This window comes from Megalobrama amblycephala, linkage group LG14 (assembly GCF_018812025.1).
Source record: "Megalobrama amblycephala isolate DHTTF-2021 linkage group LG14, ASM1881202v1, whole genome shotgun sequence".
NCBI classification, from domain to species: Eukaryota; Metazoa; Chordata; class Actinopteri; order Cypriniformes; family Xenocyprididae; genus Megalobrama; species Megalobrama amblycephala.
The window spans coordinates 34,922,970-34,934,546 of record NC_063057.1 but is presented as its reverse complement, the minus strand read 5'-3'; the positions used below and the strand labels follow the sequence as shown (position 1 = coordinate 34,934,546).

The 11,577-nt window shown below is 40.8% G+C and overlaps 1 protein-coding gene across 1 annotated transcript; it reads left to right on the top strand.

Moving 5' to 3' along the window:
* The first annotated feature begins 10,436 nt into the window (after nucleotides 1-10,436).
* On the top strand, nucleotides 10,437-11,095 carry LOC125246112 (E3 ubiquitin/ISG15 ligase TRIM25-like). Its single transcript, XM_048156974.1, has one exon. It carries the CDS (start codon nucleotides 10,502-10,504, stop codon nucleotides 11,084-11,086), a length of 585 nt encoding a protein of 194 aa, XP_048012931.1. The 5' UTR covers nucleotides 10,437-10,501; the 3' UTR covers nucleotides 11,087-11,095.
* The last annotated feature ends 482 nt before the right edge of the window (nucleotides 11,096-11,577 follow it).

Below are 11,577 nucleotides of genomic sequence, written 5' to 3'. Positions count from 1 at the left end.
ACACAGCAGAGAAAGCAGTCCAGGTAAGTAGAGTGGGATATGGAATGTCTTGGTTCAGCTTATCTGTAAGTGATGCAGTCTTTGTTTTTTTTCCAGGAGTATGGAGACGACAGAGAGCAGGGAATGAGGAGAACTAGGACTGCTGGTGGGAACAACTGGTGAGTAGATCACAGGTAAGACGGTCGTGGAGCTTGACATAGGGGTAGTCAAAGACGTGGTGCTTATCCATAGACGAGACCCGACAGTGAGTGAAGTGTGAGAGGACGTTATGAATGGTGCAGATGATGAGTGGCATCTACTGGTGATCAGTGATTGAAAATGGAGGCGGAGGTGAGGAACCAGAGTCCGGGGAAGGTGAGACAGATGGTGACAATTAGAAATTATTAAGCACATATTAATGCCTTATTCTGCCTGACATTATTCTACATTCTTAATTCTACCCAATACCTAAACTTAACAACTACCTTACTAACTATTTATAAGCAGTAAATCAGTATATAAAAGTGTGTATATATATATATATATATATATATATATATATATATATATATATATATATAAGGGGTGTGATGAGACTGGTATCTCTCGTCTCGTGAGATATATATATATATATATATATATATATATATATATATATATATATATATATATATATATATATATATATCGTCTCGTGAGATATATATATATATATCTCTCGTCTCGTGAGATATATATATATATATATATATATATATATAGGGGTGTGACGAGACGGGTATCTCACGAGACAAGACAAGACTCGAGATTGAGTTCACGAGACGAGACGAGACAAGATTTTTACACACTATTTTTAAGAAATCCTCAATGAGGAAATACATGACTAGAAAAAATATTCTGCAGGTGTATTTGAAATGTTTTAACTAATCATCTTATAATGAATGTCATTCAGTTCTACTTTCTGAGTATGAATTATCATATGCAGTAAAAGACAACAATACTCAAGTACTGTAAAAGGTTTTGCCACTAACTCAGCTGACGGGCTTCTCTTCTGTATTTCAGTCTCTTCAGACCTTACTGTACATGATTTATGAGCTTCTACAACTTTTGACCTCCTAACTGAACTCCTTTCCACAAACTGATCACAGAAATAAAAACAGTATAAATAAAAATGGTAACACTTTACAATAAGGTCTCATTTATTAACATTAACATATTAACCAACATCAACTAACAATGAGCAATATATTTGCTACAGCATTTATTAATCTTTGTTTATGTTAGTTAATAAAAATAGTCATTCATTGTTAATTCATGATAGTTCACAGTGCATTAACTAATGTTAACAAATGAAACCTTACTGTTTGTGCTTAATAAGATTAAGAGAAAACTGTTATTCATTTTTATGGTAACACTTTACAAGTTGAAACCATAATCGCACCCTCTCAATATTCAAAGTGCAAATAAGACCAACTTTTTCTTTGATACAGAGCTAAGAGATGGTTACAACTACACTGCCCAGCCTAAAATAGCTCTCATATTGAGAGATATTTGCATTCATCAGGGAGCCGCTTTTAAAATGCGGGGTATTGAAATTGCGTTTGAATTTACTTTCACTTCCAGCGATCGCGCGTACTCTTTAAATATGGAGCGGCGGTGACTGTTATCCAACTTAATTAAATGTTTTTTTATTTAAACACAAAGCAAAAGGACAGTGGAGGCGTAATGTAAACGCAGTGGTGGAATATTCTTTCCTAATCATCCTAACACTCTGTCATGGCAACATCACGAGACTACTTTTCGCCTCGACGAGAAATCTCGTCACACTTTAGTCAAACCCCTTATATAAATATATATATATATATATATATATATATATATATATATACTTTATGTATTGTGGCATTATTAGGGAAGGTTATCGTGACGTGCCTTACTATGTGCCTCCTCTCTTTGAGAGGCTTTTATATAGTGTATAGCATTTAGAACAAAATATCACCTGTAGTGAATGGCATGGCCTCCTCTCGATCTGAGAGTAGGTTTTCTAGGACGCTGCTCATCTGAGCTCCAGATAGTTTATATGTCAGGTGCTCAGGCCTTTGGGGCCGCCCTGATAATCCTTCTGGTTGAGTGAGTTGGCTTCCTCCCATTGAAGAGAGTCGTTTTGCTGAAGCCTCTGCTCCCCCGAGCTCCAGATAGATCATGACTATAGGTTTCGGACCTCGCTGGGCCGCCTTGACATTAATCTGTGATGAGTAACCTGGCTTCCTCTCATGAGAGTCTCTATTCGAAGTCACCGCTCCATTGAGCGCCAGGTGGTAAGTTCACCTGTGTGTTGTGAGCCGGCCTCCTTTCTTTAGGGTTGTTAGGCTGCTCAGCTGCTAAGTCTCTGCTCCATTGAGCTACAGGAAGGTCATGAGTATGTGTGTGTTGGCCCTTCTTTTTGGGCTGCCCCAATATCAGGCCTAGGCTAGTACTTTAAGAATATATCTTTAGACAGAGCCGGTTCTGCTGTAGCTTTTCCGGCTCCTAGCATGCTGTAGCTCGGGGTAGGCTACTCTTAGGAGAGCCTCTCCAGTTTAGAACTGGCAGCTACTGATCCTAGTAAGCCTCCTCTCATTGTGAGAGTCATCCCCGGCTGGGGCCCGCCTTCTGCATTAGGCTACTAATGTGAGTAGCAGCCTTTATGACCTCCTCGATTTGCCTAGGTTGAGCTGAGACTCCTCTTGATTTTAGAGTAAAAGTAACATGCTGAGCTTAAGTTCCCTAGTGGTGGTAGGCACATACAAATAGCCAGGTGTTGTAGGCTTTCGCAGGTCTAGGTCAAGCTTAGAGCAATCTCTCCGCCAAAAGCTCCATCATTATTAAGTCACAGGGTCAAGTGTTGCAAGCCCCTCCTGTAGAATTTCTTCCTGTTGAGGCCTCCATTCCTCTAGAACTGAGTTCAGATGGTTGTTCTCGTCTTGGAGCAAGAGTTTTTGCTCAGGCTTTCACCCTTGAGCCCTTTCTCGGGTTTAGCTCACCTAGCTCCCAGAGCTCTGTGCCCCATATGTGCCCATCACCATTGATGCTCAGGTCGAGCGTATCGAGTACTCCCTCTTTTCAGGGTGAGTTGAGCATGCACCCTTAGAACTCGAGCATTAGCCCAAGGCCTGTGGCCATGTTATGCTAGAGTAGTAGGCCCTAACTTAGGCCTCTTCATAGGCCTGGTCGCATAGATTTGTACTCCAATTGTTTTAAGGGTAGAAAGCAATATGCTGAGTACACGGCTCGTGATGGCAATGCAAACGAGTATTCCTAGCCTGCAATACCTCTAGTGGCTGTTTCTGCTGGAGTTAGATTTACTACCAAGTAATTGGACCTCCTTGGGTCTCAGTGAGAGCGATCCTCTGGGTTAAGCTAGGTTCCTGAGTGTCCAAGTTCATTAGAGTTGAGCAGACAGTTATCAGGTAGCTCAGGCTCCAGTGGAGTCTCCTTGATACTAGCCCTAGAATTCTAGATCTGCTACCAAGTAATTGGCCCTTGATCGGGCCACCTTGAAGGCGATCCTCTGCATTGAGTAGGTCCTTAACACTTCCAGCTAAGTTAGTATCCTGACTCCCTAGAGATATATCAGAGTGTTGGCTCTTCAGGAGCCTTTCTGGTACTTGCGTTGAGCTTGGTTAATACTCGTCTCGGTTGAGTCTAGTTGGTACTCTCCTCGCTTTGAGGGTCGTTCTTTAGAGTACAGCGCTTCCGAACAGGGAACGAGACACTGCGTCTGCATACAGAAGAATAGAGTCAAGTACAAAAATACAAAACAGGACTTAAGAGACATAGCATAACATTCAGTGAAATATTAGTAATAATGCAGAGCAATCAATTAATCAAATCAGAGATATAACATTCAGAAAACAGGCGAGTTTTGAGTAATGATTTAAATTCAGAGATATTATTAACACAACAGAGTGAGCAGGGGAGAGAATTGATAACACTGAAGTGTACACTGTAAATGAGAAGTACATACATTTAAGTGTGTAGCAAAAGAGTATGCACTATATATATATATATATATATATATATATATATATATATATATATAGGCATAAATATAGAACAGAAATATAATTATAATACAGAAAGAAAAAGACGGGACACACTGTACTGGAGCCTTTTTATTTATTTGTAGACTGACAACGTCACACCATACTGTCAGCTGAATGCAACAGTACCCATCCTGAGGCTGTTTCTGGACAGAGAATCTGACCTCCGCCCCTATTTGCACCTGACCAGACAATCCATAGTCAACCTCATAGCTGCACTTCCTTATGAGGTTGACCCTGGATGGTCAAAAGACATCGAGGTGGTCATGTTTCTTTTATGGCTGGCACATGCTGCATTCTATCGGGTTGTTGCCTTAACCTTTGGGATCTCCAAGTCAACAGTGCACAGGGTTGTGCACAAAGTCAGCAGGGCTGTCCTTGCCCTGCTAAAAAATATGGTGCGTCTCCCTCAGGGTGACGAGCTGGAGTAGGTTGGTGCAGGGTTTACCAGGGTGGCAGGATCTCCTGCTTTTCACATGGCAGTCGGAGCCATCAACGGATGCCACATCCAAATAAAGCACCCTGCCATCAATGCAGCCTGTTATTTTAACAGGAAACTGTTCCATTCTGTGCAGCTCCAGGCTGTATGTGACCACAGAGGGAAGTTTCTGGACATCTGTGTCGGCTTTCCTGGGTCTGTCCATGACGTGAGGACCTTCAAGAACAGTACCATTTACAGCAGGCAGTTGTATCCACCTGAGGGCCAGTGCATCTTGGGAGATGGTGGGTACCCCTGCCTGACATCACCAATTACCATCATGACACCCTACCGTGAGCCTGTTGCCTCTCCAGTTGAGGCCCGCTACAACAGGTATCATTCCAGGGCCTTCGGGATGCTGAAGACCCGCTGGAGGTCCATCTTTTTTAAAACTCTAGAGGTGAGCCCAGACTTCTCTCCCATCGTCATTACATGTTGTGTAATTCTAAACAACATGTGCTTTGCAACCGGTGACATAATTGATGCAGAAGTCAATGACGATTATGTCAACGAGGACAACGGCGAAGCCAGAGAAGTAGTGTGTGGGGATACCTTTAGGAACCGTCTGGCAACAGCAGTTTCGGCACCAGATATCCACGTACCTGCACTAATAGAACATGATTATGTTTAGAAACATGTTACAAAGTTCTATAAATGTTCTGTTCTAATATAAATCACACCCCCAGTTAAACAAATTCATAATATATTAACTAATGGTCATAGTAATTTTTCTGGCATTATTAAAAATATTCAAATCAACATACAATTTGTCATGGGTTTTCATTATATCATAGTAACACTGGTTTACATCTGGTTATAGCTCTAAAATTTGCAAAATTATAGCTGAGGGCAGAAACATGAAATCCTATGGAAGTGGGAAGACTGTATTAAAAAAGAAATTATTGCAAAACACAAATAATCATTACCTCCTCCTGTCCTGGGGTGCCTTTGAACAAATCAACTAGCTAGTCACGACTGTTTCCCGAAACCGTGTTGTTGCAAACTTGTCGTTCAACCATGTTGGTGAATGACGTCATGCATGTGGTGGAGTAATAGCTTCTTTAAATGAATCTGTTTGAGATCAAATTAATGCTAGAATTACTGCTATAAATTACGGACATGGCATTAGAGGACTAATTCTCATTTTCCTCAGTTATTTTGCTTTATTTCCAGATGAAATTAAATGCTTATTCTGATGTACTAGAGCACGTATGCACCATGCGCACTCTTCAAAAATGGTGCTTTAAATCTCTTGACAAACTAAAGTATATAAATGACATTTGTATATATTCGAAATAAAAAAATATACATTGTACTTAATGTCAGCTTGCTTATTTTGCTCAAGATAACGATTTATTAAGTCCACATGTCATAAAAACAGGAAACTATGCTTCTAACTACAGCTCGAGAGCTGGCGATCCATCCACACAAGTTTGCAATGCAGTTTGCGAATGTTCATTTGAAATATGGTTTCGGGAAACACCAAATCGTTGAACTATGTAAGTAACAACGGAACTTGTGATGTTAGTTGGCTAACGATGCTTTTAAGAAACGCACCCCTGGCTGGTTCTCCTAAAACAAAAAAACAAAAAAAAAACAAAAAACATACTATCAATTGTCAGCATCTGAATACAGAGCCAATCAATATATATACTATTTATATATTAACCTTTTCAGATCCTGCTTTCATTGGAATGGACAATAATTTACTGATATTAACTATGGAGGAATGTGATAGAGGCTATATCCGAATACTTATGCCATTATAATTAAAAAAAAGATATAATGGATAGATTAAAAGATCACTCTCTCCTGACCCTCTCTTTCTTTTTCCGCCAGCAACATCAGAAGGGCCAGCAACAGAGGGAGAGGAACCAATAGCATCATCTTGGTTACCTCTCCACAAGTTTCAGCAAAACAATAATTGATTTCTAGTCCTTGCAATAGACCCTTTTCACATGACGTCACACAGCTTCTGTTTGGACTCGATACAGTGGATCCCCACTTCCGTCAGCATAGTGGAATACTAGCACCGCTCGAATTAAGTGCACTCAATAGTTGTACATATGCCACAAATGTGGTTAGAGGATGACTGTAGTCGCCTAATTTCATGTAAATTCAAGGCGAGGTGTTTGGCAGATCTCAAAGAAACGTTACAGATCGGCGAGATTTGCTGCTTTAAGTCAGCACTGAAGCCACACTTTCTGCTGCCCGTTGTTACATTCACCATCTCGTCCTGTTTGTTATTGACTGTCACATGCTCCTTTATGTTCTGTTCCTGCCACTTATCACTCACCATGGACACTGATTACACCCACAGCTGTTAGTTATTAGTATTGTGTATTTAAGTACTTATTTAACCAGTATTGTTGTATGTTACATGTGTTCTATGTTACCTACCTATTCCTTGAGATTAAACTACGTTATCTTCCTTGACCTGCCTTCCTCGTCTTCCCTGGAGAGCTTCCGTAACAGAATACCGGACCTAAACCGAAAATGGATTTTGCAGACATGTTCACGCTCATTCATCAGTGTTGCACTTGCCTGCCCCTACGACGACAAAACGCTGAAGTCGTTGTTCTGGATCGGGGCCAACTACCATCGTCCCGTGGACCTCCGGACTCAGCTGGATGGAATACATCATCAGGTGTTTAGGAGTGTTCGTCCCCGATCCAGGGCACAGCCAGACCCAGAGCCCGTATCTTCCCCACGGACCGTGGAGTACTCGTGCGAGCCCCCCGCAGACGGAGAGTTACCACCGGCAGCCACCGGTCAGCCAGATCCCGAGACCCCGAGGACAGAGGTGACCCGCGCCCCGGATTTGGAACTCCACCTAACGTCTGACCGGGGTGTGAGCCCACGACATCTGCTGACGGGGGAGAAATGACTATGGAGAGGGAGGACTGGCTGATTGACTTCAGCGAGGAGTCAATTCCCACCCAAACCCACCCATCATGTTCATCATCGTCATCTGACAAGGACATTATTATGGATTGTATTTCCTTTACAGATCCTCTACCCACGCTGACAACAACACCATGCTCAGCCAGTCCTCCTGTACCATCGCTGCTGGATGTCATCTGCCCTGCGCCGTCTCCGGGGAACTCCTCTGACGTCGAACCGCAGGTCACACTCCCACCAGCAGCACTAGGGCCAGAGGTTCCGGTGGCTTCGCCTCCAGTTGCCGACCTCGTATCTCCATCTCGGCCCGTCGGACTGCTGGCTCCGTCCAGGCTCCGCCCATCTACAGTTCCGCCTGCGACCCTCCGACTGACGGCTCCTCCGGTCTCCCTCGTCTTGCCGGCTCCCCCTTGGTCAGTCGTCCCTCCTCTTCCTCAACGGACTTACGAGACGTCGATTACTCTCCATCCCTCCACCCCTTCGGTTACAGAGGGCTCCTCCTTCCCTTCGGAGTCGCCTCTGTCCTCGGTCGAAACTTCTCATTCAATGCTTAATGTACTACTTATTTCAGTGTCTACTGGCTTATGTACAATGAAAATCAAGCTTATTCTTTTTAAATATGAAAATCTATTTTTCCAGTTTTATTTCGATAAATATGACATACATAATAATATAAATTGTTTATTATAATACTATTTCTACATGAAGACTGTTAATGTTGTAAAAACAGACTCATGTACATGGCATTTTTACCATAGTAAAAAAACATTGTCATCATTCATCTTTTTATTGCAGAACAAGACTGTCGCATACAAAAATATACAGAGGATTTACAACAGTACTCATTGTTATAGCAGCATTAAATGAACAAAATCAAATTATTTCGCCAGGGAATAACATTATATGAACACATACTTCCGTTTTGTATTTTCAATACACTTCTTACAAATTACACAGTCTTAATATATTGCAGCAGTTCAGTTTAAACTGGTATGATTAAATGATCTAAAATCTTCACACCATTAATTCTTCTGAGTATTATATGTGGAGGTGCTCTTTTCAGGTGTCCATTACTCGTAAATAAATCTCACAAGTGTTGTTCAGTGCAAGATTTTGATGATATTTAAGCTAAAATAAAGTAAGGGAAAATATTTGCACTAACTGTTAAAAACTAATACTATATGTAACAGTGATAGACACTGCTGTTTACATTTTTGTTAAGTATGGCAAAAATATTTTAGTAATGAAATTTGAAGTAAATAAAAAATAATGCAAAGTACATTTTCAGAAGTGTTGTGCTTTCTTGTGCTTGAATGTTATTTAACCCTTTGACACGTACGATCACACCGGTGTGATCAGTCTTGGCTGGCCCCAGGAGCGTACGATCACACCGGTGTGATTAGAACGTTCAGTGCATTACGTGATCAACTGCCAAATTCAAATGTGCGTGCGCGCTTTAACTGGCGCTAAACCAGAGACGGACGCGCGCAGCGCTTTTCATATCACATATATGCAGTGTTTTCAACCAAATAATGTTCATTTCAGGTTTCAGACATTTAAATGCACGAGTACTAACAAAACAATATATTTAGAGTTTGTAAAATACACAATGATGTCTATAGAAGCGGAAATAACATCCCTTTCCATTATAACTTGACAACACGTTTAATTCATATCAGATATACATTGTGAAAGTAACTTAAAAGCTTACTCTATTCTTCCCCAGTTCACCGGCACACTTACTTTCATGTATTTCGGGAGAAGTGGATAAATTCACGGCTTGTAAATCCAACAGATCCGATTCTCTGCGCGGTGCAAACTAACATGGCGGCGCCCATCGTTCATATGGCTCAACTAACGCGATCGTTATAAAGGTGTTTAAACAGCAAAACACATCCACTTGCACATATTTGGCAATCGGAATATTAGATATTTCATGCTATAGTTAACAAATTTGTGAATATTTTAAGGAAAAATTAAATGAAAGCAGATCATCATTCATACAGTGCTGCGGTGTGTCACATAACGAGCAATGACGCGTCACCATGGAAACCATAAAGTGATACGTTCTAAATAATGGTCGCCTTAAAAAACTCACGCTGGGGGGTCAGACAAAATATTTGAAACTTACGTGCGAAAGGGTTAATGAAGGTGATGATACACGTGGCAACTTTTTGAGCAATGTTGCTGGGCAATGTTGCTTGGGCACTTTCCCACTGAGAATAAGCAACAAATTTATATCTGGGTACGTTAGATCGGTCGTGGACAATTTAGAATGTTAGCAGCCGATCACGGGACCGGTTCGGAGATTTCAGAAAAAATTAAAACAAGATGGTGGCCTCTCAGCGGCAGTGGAGCGAAGAAAAGGAGTGTGAACTTATATCTTTTTACACTAGCAAGTTGTCATGCGTCAACCCAAAAACAGGGAATTTACCTCATATATTGCTTAAAATGCCAACAACTGTCCAATGTAATGCGTGTAAGCTGTAATTAAGCCATTGAATGTTTTCAGTTAAATACTAAAAAGATGGGGTTTGTTTAATGTCTGTAGTAGCATAGGCTGTAGGCACATAAATGCAGCCTTTGATGCAATCGACGCGGGTTCCAATCTGCCTTTTGCTGAACTTGCTCTTCTCCCTTTTCCAATCACAAATCAGATCAGAAAGGCATTTATTTTAAATAAAAGTGAAGAAAATATTTGAAAAGTTTAAACAAGTGCTTATAATAAAGTATTTATTAGCTTGGCAATAGATTTTCTCCTCTCTGATTAGTTACTGCCAACGTTGCCCTAATTAATTGCCCTGTGTCTCATCAGATTGCCCATTGACGGCAACATTGCCCAGAAACACTGCTCAAAAAGTTGCCACGTGTATCATCACCTTGAGACTCACATTTAGTGGACGTTTTATTTTCTGTGACCTTTAGACTTGCAGACTTTAGACTTTTATACACGTCACTCAAACACAGAACCAAGAAACAGGAATCACCCGAGTTCAGAGTAAGAGAAACTGAAGTGTAGTTGAGCTGTTGTGTGTTTGTGTCTCTGTATTCATGCAGTAAAATGGCAGAAGCCAGAATTTCAGTGGATCAGAATGAGTTCCTGTGTCCAGTGTGTCTGGATCTCCTGAAGGATCCAGTGACCACTTCCTGTGGACACAGTTACTGTAAAAACTGCATTACAGACTGCTGGGATCAGGAGGATCAGATGAGAGTCTACAGCTGCCCTCAGTGCAGACAGACCTTCAGTCCAAGACCTGCTTTAGCTAAAAACACCATGCTGGCTGAAGTGGTGGAGAAACTGAAGAAGACTAAACTTCATCCTGACTGTTACGCTGGAGCCAGAGATGTGCAGTGTGCCGTCTGTACTGGAAGAAAACACAAAGCCGTCAAGTACTGTCTGATGTGTCTGGAGTCTTACTGTCTGAATCACCTTGAACAACATGAGAGTTTCTTTAAAGGAAAGAGACACAATCTGACTGAAGCCACTGGACGACTGCAGGAGATGATCTGCCAGAAACACGACAAGATCCTTGATGTTTTCTGCCGCACTGATCAGAAGTGTATATGTCTGCTGTGTATGATGGATGAACATAAAAACCACGACACTGTATCAGCTGCAGCACAGAGGACAGAGAAACAGGTATGAACTTTGTACTGGCTTTGTACCCAGCAAGCTAAACACTACTCAATGACAAGTCTTGACACCAAGAAGTCGTTATTCAGATGATTTACTAAAATAAAAAGATTGTATAAATGAACTGTTACATGAAAAATGTTGAGTCCAATTATGATGTTCAACATGAGATAATCATGCAAATTTTTTACACAATAGACATACTATACTGAGAGATAAATGCTTAAGACCTTAAGTACAAATATTTTATAAAATGAACAGAACTATGAATTTCACAATGATGTATTATGAAAATTATTATTTCTATCTGTAAACATACAGAATAGCATAAATCAATAATAATAATAATAATAATAATAATGAACTTATTTACTTACAGGCAGTGCCTCGTTAAATGTTGTTAATATGATGGAATGATACGCTGTTCTTCAGAAATGAATAAAATAAATTTAAGTGGTAGAATATAAAATGACTAGTAGGAGAAGCAGAAATGCTAAAACATC